At 51.4% G+C, this 16,517-nt stretch overlaps 1 protein-coding gene across 6 annotated transcripts in view; it reads left to right on the forward strand.

Moving 5' to 3' along the window:
• ATP7B (ATPase copper transporting beta) overlaps window positions 1-12,684 on the forward strand; it is a 79,222-nt gene extending 66,538 nt beyond the window's left edge. For 2 of the 6 annotated variants that reach the window (XM_042962664.1, XM_015544563.2), the window contains 6 exons: window positions 744-887; window positions 2,176-2,318; window positions 3,965-4,168; window positions 4,272-4,389; window positions 4,854-4,956; window positions 5,567-6,334. In XM_042962664.1, the coding sequence (XP_042818598.1) occupies window positions 744-887; window positions 2,176-2,318; window positions 3,965-4,168; window positions 4,272-4,389; window positions 4,854-4,956; window positions 5,567-5,840 (986 nt within the window). In that variant the 3' untranslated portion in view covers window positions 5,841-6,334. Of the gene's footprint in view, window positions 1-743; window positions 888-2,175; window positions 2,319-3,964; window positions 4,169-4,271; window positions 4,390-4,853; window positions 4,957-5,566; window positions 6,647-9,863; window positions 10,155-10,964; window positions 11,174-11,662; window positions 11,815-12,456 lie in introns of those variants that run through there. The other 4 variants (XR_006210069.1, XR_006210051.1, XM_042962751.1 and 1 more) reach the window with 4 other exon arrangements.
• Window positions 12,685-16,517: the final 3,833 nt, after the last annotated feature.

The raw sequence follows: 16,517 nt of genomic DNA on the forward strand, positions 1-16,517 counted from the left end.
TGTGCGCTCTCTCTCAAAAATAAATAAACATTTAGAAAGAAAAAGGGTGAGGGGCGCCTGGGTGGCTCAGTTGGTTGAGTGTCTGACTTCAGCTCAGGTCATGATCTTGCAGTTCATGAGTTAGAGCCCCGCGTCGGGCTCTGTGCTGACAGCTCGGAGCCCGGAGCCTGCTTCGGATTCTGTGTCTCCCTCTCTCTGCCCCTCCCTCCCTCTCTCTCTCTCTCTCTCTCTGTCTCAAAATAAATAAACATTAAAAAAAATTTTTTTTAGTAAATCTTTAAAAAAAAAAAAAAAGGTGACGGGGAAGACTCGCCTAGACTTTTAGGAGGAACAGCTTTAAGACATTTCCTAGATAGAGACTAGTTATTTGCTGATGCCCCTTGGGCCAGGCATCTGTACCAAGCTACAATTGCTGCTTCAAATCTCTGCAGAAAAAGAACCAGCAGATACCTCTTAAAGGCAAATAAGAACACTGCCTAATGGTTAATGGGCTCATAACATTTTCACACGTACTGCATGTAGCTTTTAATCCACCCCCTTTAATCCACACGCTCACATTCCACACATTAATTACTCTTTTTTCCCTGGTCCTTCAAGGATGGTGCTACGAGAGGGGCTTACTAGGTACAGTTTTTCAGAACGGTTGAAAGGACATTCTGCTGTTCAAAGGATCCCACGGTTTTTAGTCCTTTCTCACAGTAAAATTGGACTCTTTGGGAATAACCACAAACTCTTTTGAACAGATGCAACCCCCCAGACCTTCTCTGTGCTGATTGGGAACCGCGAATGGATGAGGCGCAACGGCTTAACCATTTCCAGCGACATCAGTGACACTATGACAGATCACGAGATGAAAGGCCAGACAGCCATCCTGGTGGCCATAGATGGTAAAACGCCCCACCCACCCCTGCCTTCTGCTCTCAGAAACGAAGTTTCTTAGGGCTATCTGGCAAAAATAGACTTTCTCGGGTTTTTTTTTTTAAATATATTTTCCTGTCTGTTAATTTAAATTCTATAGCCCAAAAGGCTGCCTTGCCAGTTTTTCACTTCGTTCTCGGTCTGGAGGTGTCTCTCTCGTTGTGTCCCTCCTTCCCCGACACCCAGAGCGAGGTGGTGTCAGCCTCCTTGGTCTTACGTTCTACACTGCCCTCGCTGTCATCGTCTGCGTCCATCTGAGCCCGACGTTCGGTCACCCGCCTCCCCCATCACTGCAGACGCAGCCGCGGTTTGCTGTCCGGGAAGGTTGGCCGCGGGGTGCCCTCCAGTAGCGAGACCCACTGCCCGCTCCACCGAGCTCTCCAGGATTGCATGTGCCTCAGTCCTCAGGTTATGTCCGCGGCTTCACGCCTCAGTGCATTGGAACCTTCCTTTGCTGGTGTTCTCTCTTATAGAAGTGAAACTGTATGCAGATGAGCAACAGAAATTATTCTCCTTTTTACTGCTGCAACCAGACATGTCCTCTGTCACTCTTTTCTCCTGCTGACACCACCATGCCCTTTCCAAAGTCCTTATAAGCCCGCAGTCCCCTCAGCTCCTCAGACCGGAATCTGCTCGGCTGAAGGGGCCGTGCCCTCGGTCACACCACTCGCCCGCATCTGACCCCCCCGCACCCCAGTCCTCGAAAGCCTTCCTGCCTCAGGATCCGAAGATTCACGCAAAACAAAACAAAACAAACAAAAAAGTTATACAGAGATGCGTTTTATAGGAAGGAAAAGAAAAAGGAAGGACTGATTTTCTGTTTGGACGTTCATCACTTTTAAGTAGCATCTGTTGTACTTATTCTGATTCTCATGTTCCAAAAACAATAGCTAACATGCATTGCGTTATTATGACCCAGACACTCTACAAAGTGATAGATGTTCCTTGCAGAATATTTGGAAGATTCTGAGAACTATAAAGAAGAAAATGAAATTACTCCTTATCCTAGCCTTCGGAGAGCCACTGTTAGCATTTCATGTTTCTTCCAGACTTTTGTATGCATCTACAAATGTAGGTAACTTTTAAGAATGCAGAATCAAAGCCACGTTATGTTTTGTACTTTGGTGCTTTGCTTTCGCATGTGATGTTGCATTATAGAAACGATCACCGGTAGTGGAGCCTCCTTTCTTTCCTCCTTTGCCCCTCGGGCCACCCAGCGCCCGCCATTGAGGACTCACCTGAGGGTGTCCCCTGCAGGCGTGCTCTGCGGGATGATTGCCATCGCGGATGCTGTCAAGCAGGAGGCAGCCCTGGCCGTGCACACGCTGAAGAGCATGGGCGTGGACGTGGTTCTGATCACTGGGGACAACCGGAAGACCGCCAGAGCCATTGCCACCCAGGTGGGGGCTGGGGGCCGGGGATCTTTGCCCTTTCAAATTGATCTTAAGCCCACTGGAGCAGTTTGAGGGGGAAAAGTCAGCGACAGCCAGCGCATCCAGTGCCCCACCTTGCGTCTGGTCTTTCCCTGTGCTGGGTGCGTTTCTCTCCTCATGCTCTGTTCTGGCCCCAGCTGTGCAGCATCCCACGGGAGACCACTGTACTGCCGTTGCAGAAGGCAATTCCAACGTCCTCTGCGTCTGTATCTCCAATGGGGAAAAAAAAATCATGGCTTGAGAGTTGAAATACACAACTTTCTAGATTTGGGGTTTAAGGGAATGTTTTGTCAGCTCAGCTCTTTTTTTTTTTTTTAATGTTTATTTTTGAGCGAGAGAGAGAGAGTGCACGCATGAGTGGGGAAGGGCAGAAAGAGAGGGAGACACAGAATCGGAAGCAGGCTCCAGGCTCCGAGCTGTCAGCACAGAGCCTGACGTGGGGCTCGAACCCAAGGACCGTGAGATCACGACCTGAGCCGAAGTCGGACGCTCAACCGACCGAGCCACTTGGGTGCCCCAGCTCAGCTCTTCCCAAGCGTGTGCAGCCGACACGGCTGGGTCGCGGGCAGTTCTCCAGCAGCGCTCACTCCTAGGCACTGCTTCCTGTCTGCCCGACTCCGCCCAGGCCGATGGCTCCGGTGCAAATTCCTAAAAATTACACAGCCTCCCCAAAGAGGTGTAAAGTGTATGTTTTTGAAAATGAACTGCTTCCTATAAGGGAAGCCCCAGTACCTCTCTATACGTGGCCTTCCTTGCTAACGATGGTCTTGTTGAGTACCCATGCCTCTTCCTGGTTAAAAATCATTTATCAGTTCAGCAAGCACTTCCTAAGCACCACCTATGTGACAGGCTACAGAGCAGAGTGAAGAGGGCACCTGCCCTCCAGCAGCTTACTGTCCTGGGGGGAGGGTGGACCAGTGGCCAGGGTTGAACTGAGGGCTCAGTTCTCCAACAGAGAAGTGCACAGGACATGTGGGGGATGCCAGATCACACCCCCCACCCCTGCCCTGGCAAGGGCTGGAGACCCCTTCCCAGGGGAGGAAATGCTTGAGCAGGGGTGGTCAGATGAAGAAAAGGGGGAGGGATGGAGAAAGGGTAACTGACGGATCCAGGACAGAGCAGGCAGCCTGAGCTCCCCAGCAGTGGGCTGGAGAGCTGCCAGGAGCTGAACGGGGCAGAGTCCAGGCTGGGCCTGCTGGGCCACAAGGCAGAAGGTCAGAGACACGCAGAAACCAGTTATGGGGGGGGGGGCCTTGGGAGGCAGACCGAGGAGTGCGGTTGTCATCCTAAGGGGAAGTGGGAGCCACTGGAAATCTTTAAGCAAGAGAGTAGCGTGATCGGCTGACCACTGCTTCGGGAAGACCACGGTGGGCATAGGGGGAGGGGAGGCTGGGAGGTAGGCAGGGAGACCCGCAGGGGCCTAAGCCTCCGTGGAAGTGGGGGAGGGCACCAGGATGGGCACGCGTGCCCTGGGATCTGCAGGGTTTGGTGACTGACGTCATTGACTGGACCGGGGGAAGATGACTCACACATTTCTGCTACTGTTCACCGTCCTTTGCCAACAGCAGGTGTCGTGTATTTGTTCCTTGACTTCTCTTTTCCTTTCCCTTTAGGTTGGCATCAACAAAGTCTTTGCAGAGGTGCTGCCTTCTCACAAGGTGGCCAAGGTCCAGGAGCTCCAGAATGAAGGGAAGAGAGTCGCCATGGTGGGAGATGGGGTCAACGACTCGCCGGCCTTGGCCCGGGCCGACGTGGGCATTGCCATCGGGACAGGCACAGATGTCGCCATTGAGGCTGCTGACGTTGTCCTCATCAGAGTGAGCTTGGCTCTGTCTTCTCCCGCCCTGTTGTCCAGGTCATGGGAGTGGTGAGGGCCGTGGGACAGACTCCTGACTGACCGACCGGGTGTTCCTCCTACAGAACGACTTGCTCGACGTGGTGGCGAGCATTCACCTCTCCAAGAGGACCGTCTGGAGAGTACGACTCAATCTGGTGCTGGCATTGATTTATAATCTGATCGGGATACCCATCGCAGCAGGTAGGGTGGCTCTCACCTGTTTGCTGACCTTTGACTCCAGCTTCTTTGACAGCAGGCTTCTGTCTGCCTGCTGGGTTCCTGCCAGCCTAGTGGGTAACCTGCTTCACTGGCTGCCAGAGTGTTTTAGAAAGAGTTTGGTTTCATTATGTTCTCTGCTTCATAAGTCTCTAAAGGTAAACGAAAGCTGCAAAGAGGGTCCCTGGGGTTCCCTGCTCCCTTGGAGCTCCTCCTGAAACCCGCGATGCCATTTGGGCACCGTCCCGGGAAGGCCAGGGTGGGTGGGTGAGCCCAGTCCCTTTGACGGCACCCCTACCCAGCTCTGAGACTGCCTGTTGGCACATGGTCATGACGTGGCAGCAGGGGCTTCTGAGCCACCCCAAGGAGGAGAACTTCACAGTGGGCAGCCCAAAGCGGTGCCCCTCGCCTCTGGGCTGTGGCGTGAGTGTCGTCCTTCCCTTGGCCAGGGGTCTTCATGCCCATCGGCATCGTGCTACAGCCGTGGATGGGCTCAGCGGCCATGGCGGCCTCCTCCGTGTCTGTGGTTCTCTCGTCGCTGCAACTCAAGTGGTGAGTCCCCGGAGGCGGGAGCATGTGCCACGGCGGCACCCCCCAAGCCTTCTCCCTCCACCCAGCCACCCCTTTCCCTCTGCCTCCTGGGCTGGCTGGATGTGTGACATGTGTAGGTTCCCAGCGCACCTGAGGCAAAGACAGGATGGTGGAGCTGTGTGTGTGTGTGTGTGTGTGTGTGTGTGTGTGTGTAATGGCTTCATCAGCACCACGAGCGAGTAATTCTCCACCTCACAGCCATCATCACATGCTCGGCTGTTATAGTTAGTCGGCTCAAGAGTTGTTGACGTGGAAATGTCATGTAGACATGGGATCCTCGTGCATTATTATTTTATCTTTTTTGAAAAACATATTTGTTCATGCTTTCACTTAACAAAAGTTAATGGCAGCCTACTATGTGCCAGGCATTTAGATAGCAAGTTTCTGAATCAGGTGAACTTTACCTGAATCCTGGGAGCTCAATACCCTCCCCTTTAAAATCCATGAGGTTTTGATACTGTATGTTATTGAAAGACTTTGATGAGAGGTCTTTGCCAAGTTCCAAAAAGAAAAAAAAAAAAAAAGCCTCTGTCCACAATGTCTCAAATGCTCTTGGATCCTTGCCTTGCAGCTATAAGAAGCCCGACCTGGAGAGGTATGAGGCCCAGGCCCAGGGCCACATGAAGCCCCTGACTGCGTCCCAGGTCAGCGTGCACGTTGGCATGGATGACCGGCGACGGGACTCACCGAGGGCCACGCCCTGGGACCAGGTCAGCTACATCAGCCAGGTGTCTCTGTCCTCACTGAAGTCGGACAGGCTGTCTCGGCACAGTGCTGGAGCTGACGACAATGGGGACAAATGGTCTCTGCTCCTGAATGACAGAGATGAGGAGCAGTGCATCTGAAAGCTCCGGGCGGGTACGATCCCGGGGCTCGGTCTCCTTGCTGAATAGTCGGGCCGGCTTTCCCGGTAGACGAGGCTCGGGCCGGTCAAGTGTGGCACCAGCAGCAAGACGGACGAGGCTCCTGTCCGGCCTCGGGGACTTCCGCTCCCTGGACATTCCTGGTCATCTCTCCTAGCACGTGCCGCATCCAGACGTGGCCCCTGGGTCGGCCCACCCTGCCTAGATCCCACTAGCACAGGGGCCAGGCATCCTGGCCAGACCCTGCTGTTGGCACGGGCTTATCGGGAACGTGGCTGGACTCTCGCAGAGGAGGGGACAGCCAGCCCTCCGCACAGGCCTCTGCTTTTGTGTTTGGGATGATTGCTTGTAAAAGGACCAAAAACTTGGCTGGGCCTTTCCTTGAAACTCATGAAAAGCCGTGAGTTTTGACAAGACCCACACGCATCGAGTATCTGAGACCGCAGTTTACCTCAAATGCACCCCATTGACTTCTGCCGGCACGGTCTCTTCCTTTTCTGTTCTTCACACTGGGGATGTGCCGCCCCCCCACCCCCACCCCGAAGCCCTGCCCGGTCTCTGAGGGTATGGCTGATGCCGTAGTGATCCCTGCTGCTGCTCCTGGGCACTTCTGCCAGAATCTGCTCCCTCACATGCTTGGCCGGAGAGCCTGCCATGCTTCTCTTCAGGTTGAGGAGAGTTTTCTTTCTCGCTAGTGTGCCGCTTGGCCACAGAGTCCTGGCCACGTGCTCAGCGGCCACGGTGGCCTCCTCCGTGTCTGTGGTTCTCTCGTCGCTGCAGCTCAAGTGGTGAGTCCCGTGGGGCGGGAGCGTGCACCACAGGCGGCACCCACTGGGCCGTCTCCCCCACAGAATGGCCTGCTGTTGTGGATTGTCGCTGCCCCACTGGAGGGAGGGTCTCAGAGCCTGAGACCTGAGAAATTCTGCTCCCTGTGGGGTCCAGGCATTTGGGACCCTGGGAGGCCTGTGGTGCTTGAAATGGGTGTCCCACGGGGAGGTGTGTGCGCTCACAGGAACCTCCTTGCAGGCCTCCGGGAGGCCAAATTACGTGGTCTGCTGCGTGACCGTCACCTCGTGGCATTCATTCAGAACTCCTGCCAGGCGTGCCCCTGGTGGTGTGCAACTCCAAGCAAACAACGATACCCAAATCAGAGGAAATCAGTTATTCTCCATGAGCTCCTACTTCTGCACCCTGAGTCAGTGCCTTAGGAAAGGAGTCACCACACCTTCCCCGAGGGAGAGTCTTTCACACTTTGAGTGGCTCTTTGTGGTGGGGCAGGAATGGGGCCAGTTTTAGACTCTAAAGTCGGTGGTAGTTGACAGAACTACATGGGAGTAGACGAGTAGGATGAAATAAATTTTAAGGTAGAGCCCTGATCGCATACACAGAATAATTTTATTTATTGAGTATCAGTTATTTTTCAGGGACAATATAAGCACTTTCTATAGGTTACCTCTAATCCTCCCAGCATACCAGCAAAGCAGATACTATTGTCCACATTTTATAGGCGGGGCAGTAGGCCCAGAGAGGCTATGTATCCTGTCCAGGATCACACAGCCAGCACACTTGCCAAAACGGGGATCCAAATCCATGTCTCTTGGCTCTGAAATCTTTTCTTTATTGCCACTGCCACCCGATTATCAGTTTGGTAAGAATCAATAGGAAAAGGGCACTTTGCTCTTAGAAGAACAAAGCTGCCAGGCAATATACTCATTGTTATCAACTGGGCATGAAATTTGACCGTGGGGTCAACTTACTCACCTTCTCCTTGGATGGTTTGTTTCCATTTTCGCATATGATTCCATTTTGTTGGGTCTTGCCCTCTAAAATGCAAGTGCAGGGTTCTGTAGTGCCTCTATCATTTTCAGCCTTCCTCTCCTTCCAGGCCCCTTCCCGTTCTTCCCTTCCTTTATTCCTGGCTGTGCTTGGGAGTGTTTCTTGTTTTCTTAACTAGGTTAATCATTGTCTAAAGAATCTAACTGCATTGATTTTTTTCAAAGGCTTTTAGGACCATAAACATCATGTGTATATGGCCATGAAAATATTTATATAATTGCACAGAATGTAACCTTTAGATGTTCAAGGGGTAAGGATTTTTGTGTGCGTCAGATAAGAGCAGTCCCTATTCCAAAAACTTTCCATGCTGCATTAGAATAAAGTTTATTTTTATTCATCTGAAAGTCTGCCTCTTGCTGGCTCCGCGTGTGTGAGAAGCATAATTGAGGCCAGTGTGGCTCCGTCTTCACTGAGAACTTCTGCAAGGTGCCGGCTTTGGTCTGCCTCATCAGGGCACAGAAGGGCAGGGTTTTAAACCGTGGAGGCCGTGGGGGGTGGCCAGACCCTCTGATGTGCCACCCCTGGCACCATGTGGGCCCCTCTCCCGGATACAGGGCCTGCCTTGGTGGTGTGTGGAGAGAACCCTGGGGGGCAACCCCATCCAGGTATCTGTCCCACCGGGCCAGACACGGGCCTCGATCTGCCCCATTAGATGCACTTCTCTCATCGAGAGGAATTGTCAACAAAATGCTGCGTCAGACACACGTGTTTTAATCCGGAGGGATGTGTTTTGGGTCCCTTGGCCCTAAGGGAGCGGGGCAGGGGGAGTAGTCGAAGAGTCTGGACCAAGGGCCTCTGCTGGGAAGGCTCTGTGGGCATCTTGGGGTGGCGAGCGGGCCGCAAGCGAGCTCCAGCTGAGGCCGAGGTGACAGAGTAATTTATCATCCAAACCAGGACACTTTTAAGAGTGAAAGGAGGCGCTATTAATACTTGGCCAGGCCAGCCGGCCTGCAGTGACACTAGCCAGCAAACTGGGACGCGTGGTCACCTTCCCAAAAAGGGAGATAGACCTTGTGAAGTCACTGACACAAACTGCATCACTTCAGAATGCTGCTCTCATTGTAGATTCTGTGGACATGTTGGTGACATATCCTTTATCCAGTTTGAGATTTTTCCCTCTGTCATATCCTGAGACCAACGCTTCTCCGTAGAATCACTGAGGTGGTCATCTTTGTGGCCCAGTATGACCACATCAAGAACCAGTCACAGATGTGTCGCACTTCCTGGTGCCCTACGGTTTCTCCAGCACACCATGTAGGACTTCAAGCCAGGCACCCTTGACTGTTTTTCTGGAAGCCCAGGTGTGGGGGTTTCGTTGTATGCATGTCTCCTTGTGGGAAGAGAGGATTCCATGTCTTTAAAAAATAGATCTTTCTAAAATTTGAGCAGATCTCCCTGATACGATTCCACACGCACCAGAATAAATCACAGCATCTATCCATTTCTGATAAGTTTTCAGCCTTTAAGATCTTCGTGAAGGCTTGTGAAGGACAGAATCTACAATGAGAGCTTATAGGGGTCACCCTATAAGCAAATAATAATTGTAGTTTTCTTGGTGAAGAGGCACCGGGAAGCTGACGTGTCAAGAGGTAGATACTAAAGTTGTTCTGCTAGTTTACTAAGAGACCAAGATTGGGGTGCCTGGGTGGCTCAGTCGGTTAAGGGTCTGACTCTGGATTTTGGCTCAGGTTATGATCTCACAGTTTATGAGTTCAAGTCCCACATCAGGCACTGACAATTGTCCACTGACAACGTGGAGCCTGCTTGGGATTCTTTCTCTCCCCCTCTCTCTACTCCTCCCCAGCTCAAGCTCACGCTCTCTCTCAAAATAAATAAATTAAAAAAAATTTAGAAACCAAGAATAATAAAAGTGGCCTTTATTTTAAGAAAATCCAGCATAGACCAAAATCAGCCCACCAAATAGGTTAATTAGAAAAGATTTGAATTAGAAGGTATTTTTTTTATGTTTTAAAAAATTCATGTCAATATTTCAGTAGGTAAATTCCCTAATGCATATAAAGTTCTCCTTGAGTTAGGAAAGTTTTATTTTGCATACAACTTTTTCTTAACTGCATCTTTTATTTAAAGACAACAAGCAGATACAGAGGAATGCATATACAGAGAAATGCTCTCAGCAAGCATTCACGCTGACTCAGTTTCCCTTTGCAGATGACCCTGTATGTGGGAGCGTGGATCTAGTTTGGAATGCACTGTGGAGCTGCTGGGAACGAAACCACTCTGCTTTCTGCATTTTCTCACTCAGCTCAGGCAGGGACACATACGCCACTGTGTGGGTTTATCCCAGAGGGAGATGTCTACTTGTCTGCTGTTCTCCTTTGTGTGAAGACAATGGCAACAGTTGAAATTACAGGATAGAGTACGAGAATGTTAAATAGTGCCACGAAATCCCAGCGTCTCCTTTATTCGATTCAAAGAGATGAATAAACACATGTGAAATCATCCAAGGGCTAAGATGAAAACAAGGATTGATGGAAATGTAACATTTTTTCCTCTGAAAAGGAAATAGCTGTTACTTCTTTTTACTTCCTATGAATGTGGTAACCACTTACAGCAAGATTTAAGCATAGAGAGATCTGTAAACTGGGGAGGGCGGGGGGGTGGGGAATAGCACCCAAAAGGAAACCCCACGAGCATGATTATGTGGAGGGCGTCCTTCGTGGGGGAACCACATGTAGACCCGGAGGGAGCAAAGCCTGTCTGTCTCCGGGGACCCAGCGTTCTGATCTAGTGGAGGGAGAGGTGCTGTAACGTGCCGGGGACAGAGCTGTTGTGAACCGACTGGTACCCAAGACCCCGTGACAACGTTCAAACCCTGGGAGGCCAGGCCGCCAGCTGTGTGCTGGGGCCACAGTGGGCTCTGTCTTTCCTGCTCACCCTGTCCTCGCAATGACAGTAAGAGCAGTGGACATCAGTCTCATTTCCACAGATGGGGGTGGCCAAGCTGAGGGGCCTCCAGCGGACTGTCCAGGGGACAAAGCCGGGAAGGGTGTTTAAGCCCACTCAGCTCTGGCCCTGTGGGGCCCACCCACCTCCCTGCAAAGGTGATGCCCAGTGCTCTCGGCAGGAGAAGCCGGGCCTCCCTGGCACCCCTGGTCCCCGTCACATGCTTGGGGGAAGAGAGTGTCCTTTCGCAGGACTGTGTGGTTTATCTCAAGAGCCACCAGGTGTCTCTCTGACCAAAACAACCTCCTAGTTGGCAGCAGGATCCTAAATTCTCTTGATCATTTTTTTTTTTTTTTTTTTTTGGAGCATCTGGAAATTCAAATAAACCTCATCAAAATGAAAATGGGAGACGTGGCAGAAGGTGAGGCTGGAGTCTGGCTCTGGCAAAGGGGCCTCTGAACTACGATGTATTTGTGCTGGCAGCCCGCGTTTAGCCGTGCGGAGTACGTGGTGGGGACGACTCGGCAGTGAATTTCTCCATCACCATGTGCGTCTGAGCTTCATGCTATTTCCAAGTTAAGGCTTTTTTTTTTTTAAGCTTGAACATTAAAAAAAGAAAAAAAAAAGAGTTTTAAAGGCTCATAGTGATTTTCAATGGCCCCTAGCTCTAAGTTGTGAGACTCCTGTGTTTGCCTTGGGTTTATAGGACTCCACCCCAACCCCCTGGGCAGAAGTGTGTTCCCCGCAGTGTCCAAACGACACCCTTGGGGGGTCACTTGATCCTGAGCAGGGCTTTCCTGCCACGGACCTCTATTTCTTCTTCTATTCGGTGGGGAGCCCCACCCTCTTTCCTGTCCTGAGATAATGTGGATAAGGGGCAGTCCGTAGGAAACCCCCACACAAGTGCAAGGTGGCCGATGGTCTCAGGAACCTTACCAGGCAATGCAGGTGTCTTCTATAGAGCCTCCTACCTCGTTGTGATTGAAAAAATAACAAAGCATGACCTGGGGCTTCGGCTCTCTCATCTGTACAAAATGGGCAGAATTACAGTTTCCACTTCCCAGGATCATGTGAGGATACAATGAAGTCATCTGAGGAAAGCACATCCTCAGCACGCCACAAATGTCAGCTGCCGTCGTTGATGTCACGGGTGATGGTGGATGTCACGGTGGATGTCATCTAGGATGAAAACAGCTCAGCCTTTCCTCACAAGCAGGTAAAAATCACCCTATGAAGAGAGAGAGAGAGAGAGAGAGAGAGAGAAGCAGGGGAGGGGAAGAAGGAGAGGGAGACACAGAATCCAAACCAGGCTCCAGGCTCTGAGCTGTTAGCACAGAGCCTGACGCGGGGCTCAAACTCCTAAAAGGAGCACTCTTGTCCAGATGCCGGGCACCGGGCTTGACTCCTGCTTCTCAATTCCTGGTGGTTCTAGAGTCTGATGCTCTGCCGTGGCATGTCCAAAGTTCCAGGAAGAACAGGGCAGGGGGAGGCCATACAGTGGAGGAGAAGGTAAAAGCATCCACTTTAGACCTGAGTTCAAAGCCTGATTCCATCCCATGAGAAGGTCACTCTGCCTTCTGAGCTCCCGAATCAATAACTCCTACTTCACCTGCTTGTGTGGCCCGAATGGAATTGTGGATGTGAGTATGTATTGACAGTTTGCATGATGCACAGTGGGAATTAGGGAAATAAGTTAAGGGTGCTAGTGAGCAAGAGGCGTGAAAAAGGAAAGCGGCTTCTTTTTTTGGTCCTATCAGCCTGGTTGAGAAGGCAGGACCTTGTCTCAACTCGTCTGCGTCCTATTTAGGACTTTGAGCATTTTTACCAATCTCTTTTGATGTCTTTCCTTTCTCTCCAGGGTAGAATTACATCACTTCAGGTATGGTGTCCTAAAGAATATACTGATATTTGATTAAACAGAACAAGCTTGCTCTCCTGTTTCTGATGACTCAGCTTTGGTGGCTAAATATGCCCCAGGCAGAGGTGTGCTACCTCCATCACAGAAGTACAGAGGCCATGACATCATGTGGATTTATCACAGGATAACCTGCCTTTAATAAAGGTCCACTGCAGGGTGGGGGCAGAGAGGGGATCTTGTTTTCTGGAAGATTATACATGTTTTATAAACTTCTGTTTTCCCCTTCCTGTTAAATGGTCAGAATTAAAGCTAAAATCCATATGAGCTTAGAATCCAGCTAAATCTTGGAATTTATTACTTTGGGGATTCTAAAAGAAGCTTATACTGCCAGTCCCTGACTTTAGGGATACTTAAGTTTGGTTCTAGTGGGGTGTCCACTAAAGTGTGAAAAATACTAGACACCTCAGGGTGACAGCTTTGTTTTCCATTTAAGGCTCTACCCATTTTTAGGTAATGTTTAGTATATATGTGGTTTTCACCATCAGTTCTCATTGTTGTCCTGTCCACTTGAAGGACAGTCAATGCAAATGACTCCTTCCTTCCTCCTCCTCTTGCCTCCCCAGTGTGCACACACACACACACACACACACACACATACACACACACGGCCCTAATGGGCAGAAATCCTCTCACAGGATGGTGATGACCCTCAACAGCCTGCCTCCTCTCCCAAGAACTGATAAGGAAGGCAACAGTTGGGGAAAGAGAGTCCAATGGCATCTTGGCTCCAATCTCCGGATGGTCGCCCCGGGTGGCCCAGGGCGTGGGCGCTGAAAGGCAGGGGACACAACAGACTTGTCCATATAGGGTCAGAGGCTGAGGAAGGTGTGATTTCCAGACTCAGCTAGATAGGAAGTTCCTCCTCTTCCCTACCTACCCCTGAGCCTGGAGTGGGACTGATGTTCTCTCATTCATGAAGTTCAAAGGATGCTTCTTCCCAAAGCAGGAACAAAACAGATACACATGCAGAAATATGGTTCAACTGGATACATTAGGGCTAGAGTGCACCTGTGGAAGGAGATACACCTGCCATGAAAGCTGAAGAGCCTCCTGGCTTCTCAGCTCTGCAGGAGGATGGGCTGAGGGCCTGGGGGAAAGGTTGGCGGCAGGGGGGTGAGGGGTGGTTGGAGGGGCTTTTCATCCCCTCTCCTTCTGCCCTTCCCCTCCCCCCTCTTTTCCTTTTCTTTTACTCCCCCCTCCCCTCTCCCTCCCTTCCTTCTTTCCATCCTCCTTTTTTATCTTTCTTTTTTTTCTTTTCTTTTTTTGCTGTTATTTTCTTTTTTAACAGGCAGCTTTGGAGTTGTTTGTGTCACAGGATTCTTTCTTTTTTTTTTTTTTTAATTTTTTTTTAACGTTTTATTTATTTTTGAGACAGAGAGAGACAGCATGAATGGGGGAGGGGCAGAGAGAGAGGGAGACACAGAATCGGAAGCAGGCTCCAGGCTCTGAGCCATCAGCCCAGAGCCCGATGCGGGGCTCAAACTCACGGACCGCGAGATCGTGACCTGAGCCGAAGTCGGACGTTTAACCGACTGAGCCACCCAGGCGCCCCATGTCACAGGATTCTTTCAAGTCCTGGTCCTCAGTCCTCAACCTCAGTCACAGGGCAAGCCCACTTTCAAGAAGCGCCCCCCCGGGGAGCTGCCCGCGTGGACCCCCGAGATGAGGTACTCTGGCTGATGCCTTTCCCAAACCTCAGTGTGGATCTGGCACAGCTGATTCTGTTTTTTGTTTCTCCTGACATTAACAAGCCACCAGTTCCACCGCTTCCCTGGCTCGTCATGACCCGGGATGCTGGGGCCATGTCAGGTCCACAAAGCCAGCTCCTCATTGGCCCATTTGTATCTGATTTCTTGAGACACTTCATCAAATAGCTTGGAAGCAGGGCCTCTACAAGAGGTAAGGAGGCCCGAGTCACAGCCCAGATCTTGGAATCTAAAACCAGGGCGGATTTGTCAAAAGTTTGTCCCTCTATCCCTGCTGGCATAGGTGGGCTGCAGTGTTGAATTCCCAAGGCCCTGTCTGAACTTTCCAACAAAGAGGCTTGTCCAAGAAGCCCACCCAGTCGGCTCCACATGAGGTGACATGCCACCACCTGAATCTAGTCAAGGCTTCAAAGAGCCCATTTCATCTCTCCAGCACCACACACTCTGGTTGACAGAACAGTGGTCCCCACTGATGTGCACACCCTCGTCTTGCAGCCCTGTGAATGGGACTTTGCGGGCGTGATGGAGTGAAAGATCTTGAGGCGAGGAGAGGGTCCCGGATTACCCAGCTGGGCCAGTATCCTCATGAGGGTCCTCACAAGTGTGACACAGGAAGGTCAGGGTCAGAGAAGGACATGGGAGGACAGAAGCAGGGGTTGGGGTGTTGTGCTCGAAGCTGGAGGATGGGGGCTCCAACCAAGGAATGAAGGTGGCTTCAAGAAGCTGGGAAAGGCAGGGAAATGGACTCTTCCCTTGAGCTTCCAGAAGAAAACACCCCTGCCGATGTCTTGATCTTAGCCCATAACACCCATTTTGGACTTCTGACCTCCAGAACTGCAAGATAATAAATTTGAGCTGCTAAGTTTGTGATAATTTCTTTCAGCAGCCATAGGAAACAAAGCCACCCCACTAAGGTCACCGAAGTCCCCTGAGCCAACCAGTGCCAGCAGTCACAGCCTAAGCCTGCCCCCCGGGCCCGCTCAAGCTTCTCCAAAGAATCTCCGGAAGCCAGGTGAGTTTGGAAAACCCTGGTGTATAAACAGGACTCCTTCATGGAGACTCCTTAATGGAGCTCTCGGAAACTCTCGTGTGTCTGTCTAAAAAAGAATAGGGCACAGGCAGAGGTTCTCCTGATGCAGTAACTGTGGAAGTATTTCAGGTAGTAACTCTAAGGGGTGGTCTGTGAATGAAGAGTTGTCCACCTCTCCTCAGCCCATTTGTCTCCACCCCATGACCTCTCCTGCATAGAGGCCAGTGTTGCCCGGAGAGAGGTGGGAGGGAGGACCGGGAGAACGACGTCAGAAGTCTTGCTTTTATATTTCAAAATGGCCCAACCCAGATGAGTTAATGGGAAGACTACACATCAGGCTCAACTTGCGCACCTTTCCCGAGACACACATACACACACACGCCACAACCCCCCACACTGGTCAGAGGGAGGGATGATGGCATGGACGTGTGAACCAGGAGAAGACTCACCTTCGGTTGAATTCGGAGAAAATGCATTGGACTCTGCCCCCGCCCCTCAGGCTGCCCCTCCTGGCTGAGTTGGAGAGAGGGAAGAGGAGGGAGCATATATGTGGGAGAAAATGCTTGAACCCCTTCAGTTCTGATGGCTCAAAAGTAGAGCAGCCCATCCCCCTCCAGGCTGCGTTTTGCTGCAGTGGCTGCGGGCTGCTCAGAGCTCCCCTCGTGGCCGGGGCTAGCAGAAGACAGGTGCTGCCTGGCTGTCAGGTGGGCTTGTGATGGCACTTCCGAGGCAGAGGCCACCTGGCGTGTCGTAGAGAGGGACAGCCCCAGGACAGCCAAGCCTCAGAGGATCCCCTCGCCCACACGCAGCCTGGAAGTGGACTCCTGGGCACTGCTGGGAACTTAGACACTGAGGACTGAGGAGCCAGCCCGCCAGGCTCAGGAACAGAGGGTCCCTTAAGGCTCCTGGATTCCTGTGTGGAATGACTAACGTGTAATTTCTAGCCAGGTGGAATCGGCAGTTGCAAAAGCAATTACCCGGCAGACCCACGTTTATGGACAGAGAGGAAACTGCTAGAAACCTGAATGCCTACTCCACACCAGGTATTGAAGGAGAAACCCAGGCTTGCCCCCCCCCATCCCCTGATATAAGCCTTTAGTGCTCACAGTGGCCACACGTACTTGACAGCCTGACGATCTGTGGCCACTTCTCGGTCCTCAGGTCAAATATCTGAGTGTCGATAGGATGGTCACTCCAGACAGCTTCCTCTCTGCCCGGCTCCTCGAGGCTTGCTGGAACTGTGAACTACACATATCAGAAGCCAA

This window comes from Panthera tigris, chromosome A1, assembly GCF_018350195.1.
Source record: "Panthera tigris isolate Pti1 chromosome A1, P.tigris_Pti1_mat1.1, whole genome shotgun sequence".
Lineage (NCBI taxonomy): Eukaryota > Metazoa > Chordata > Mammalia > Carnivora > Felidae > Panthera > Panthera tigris.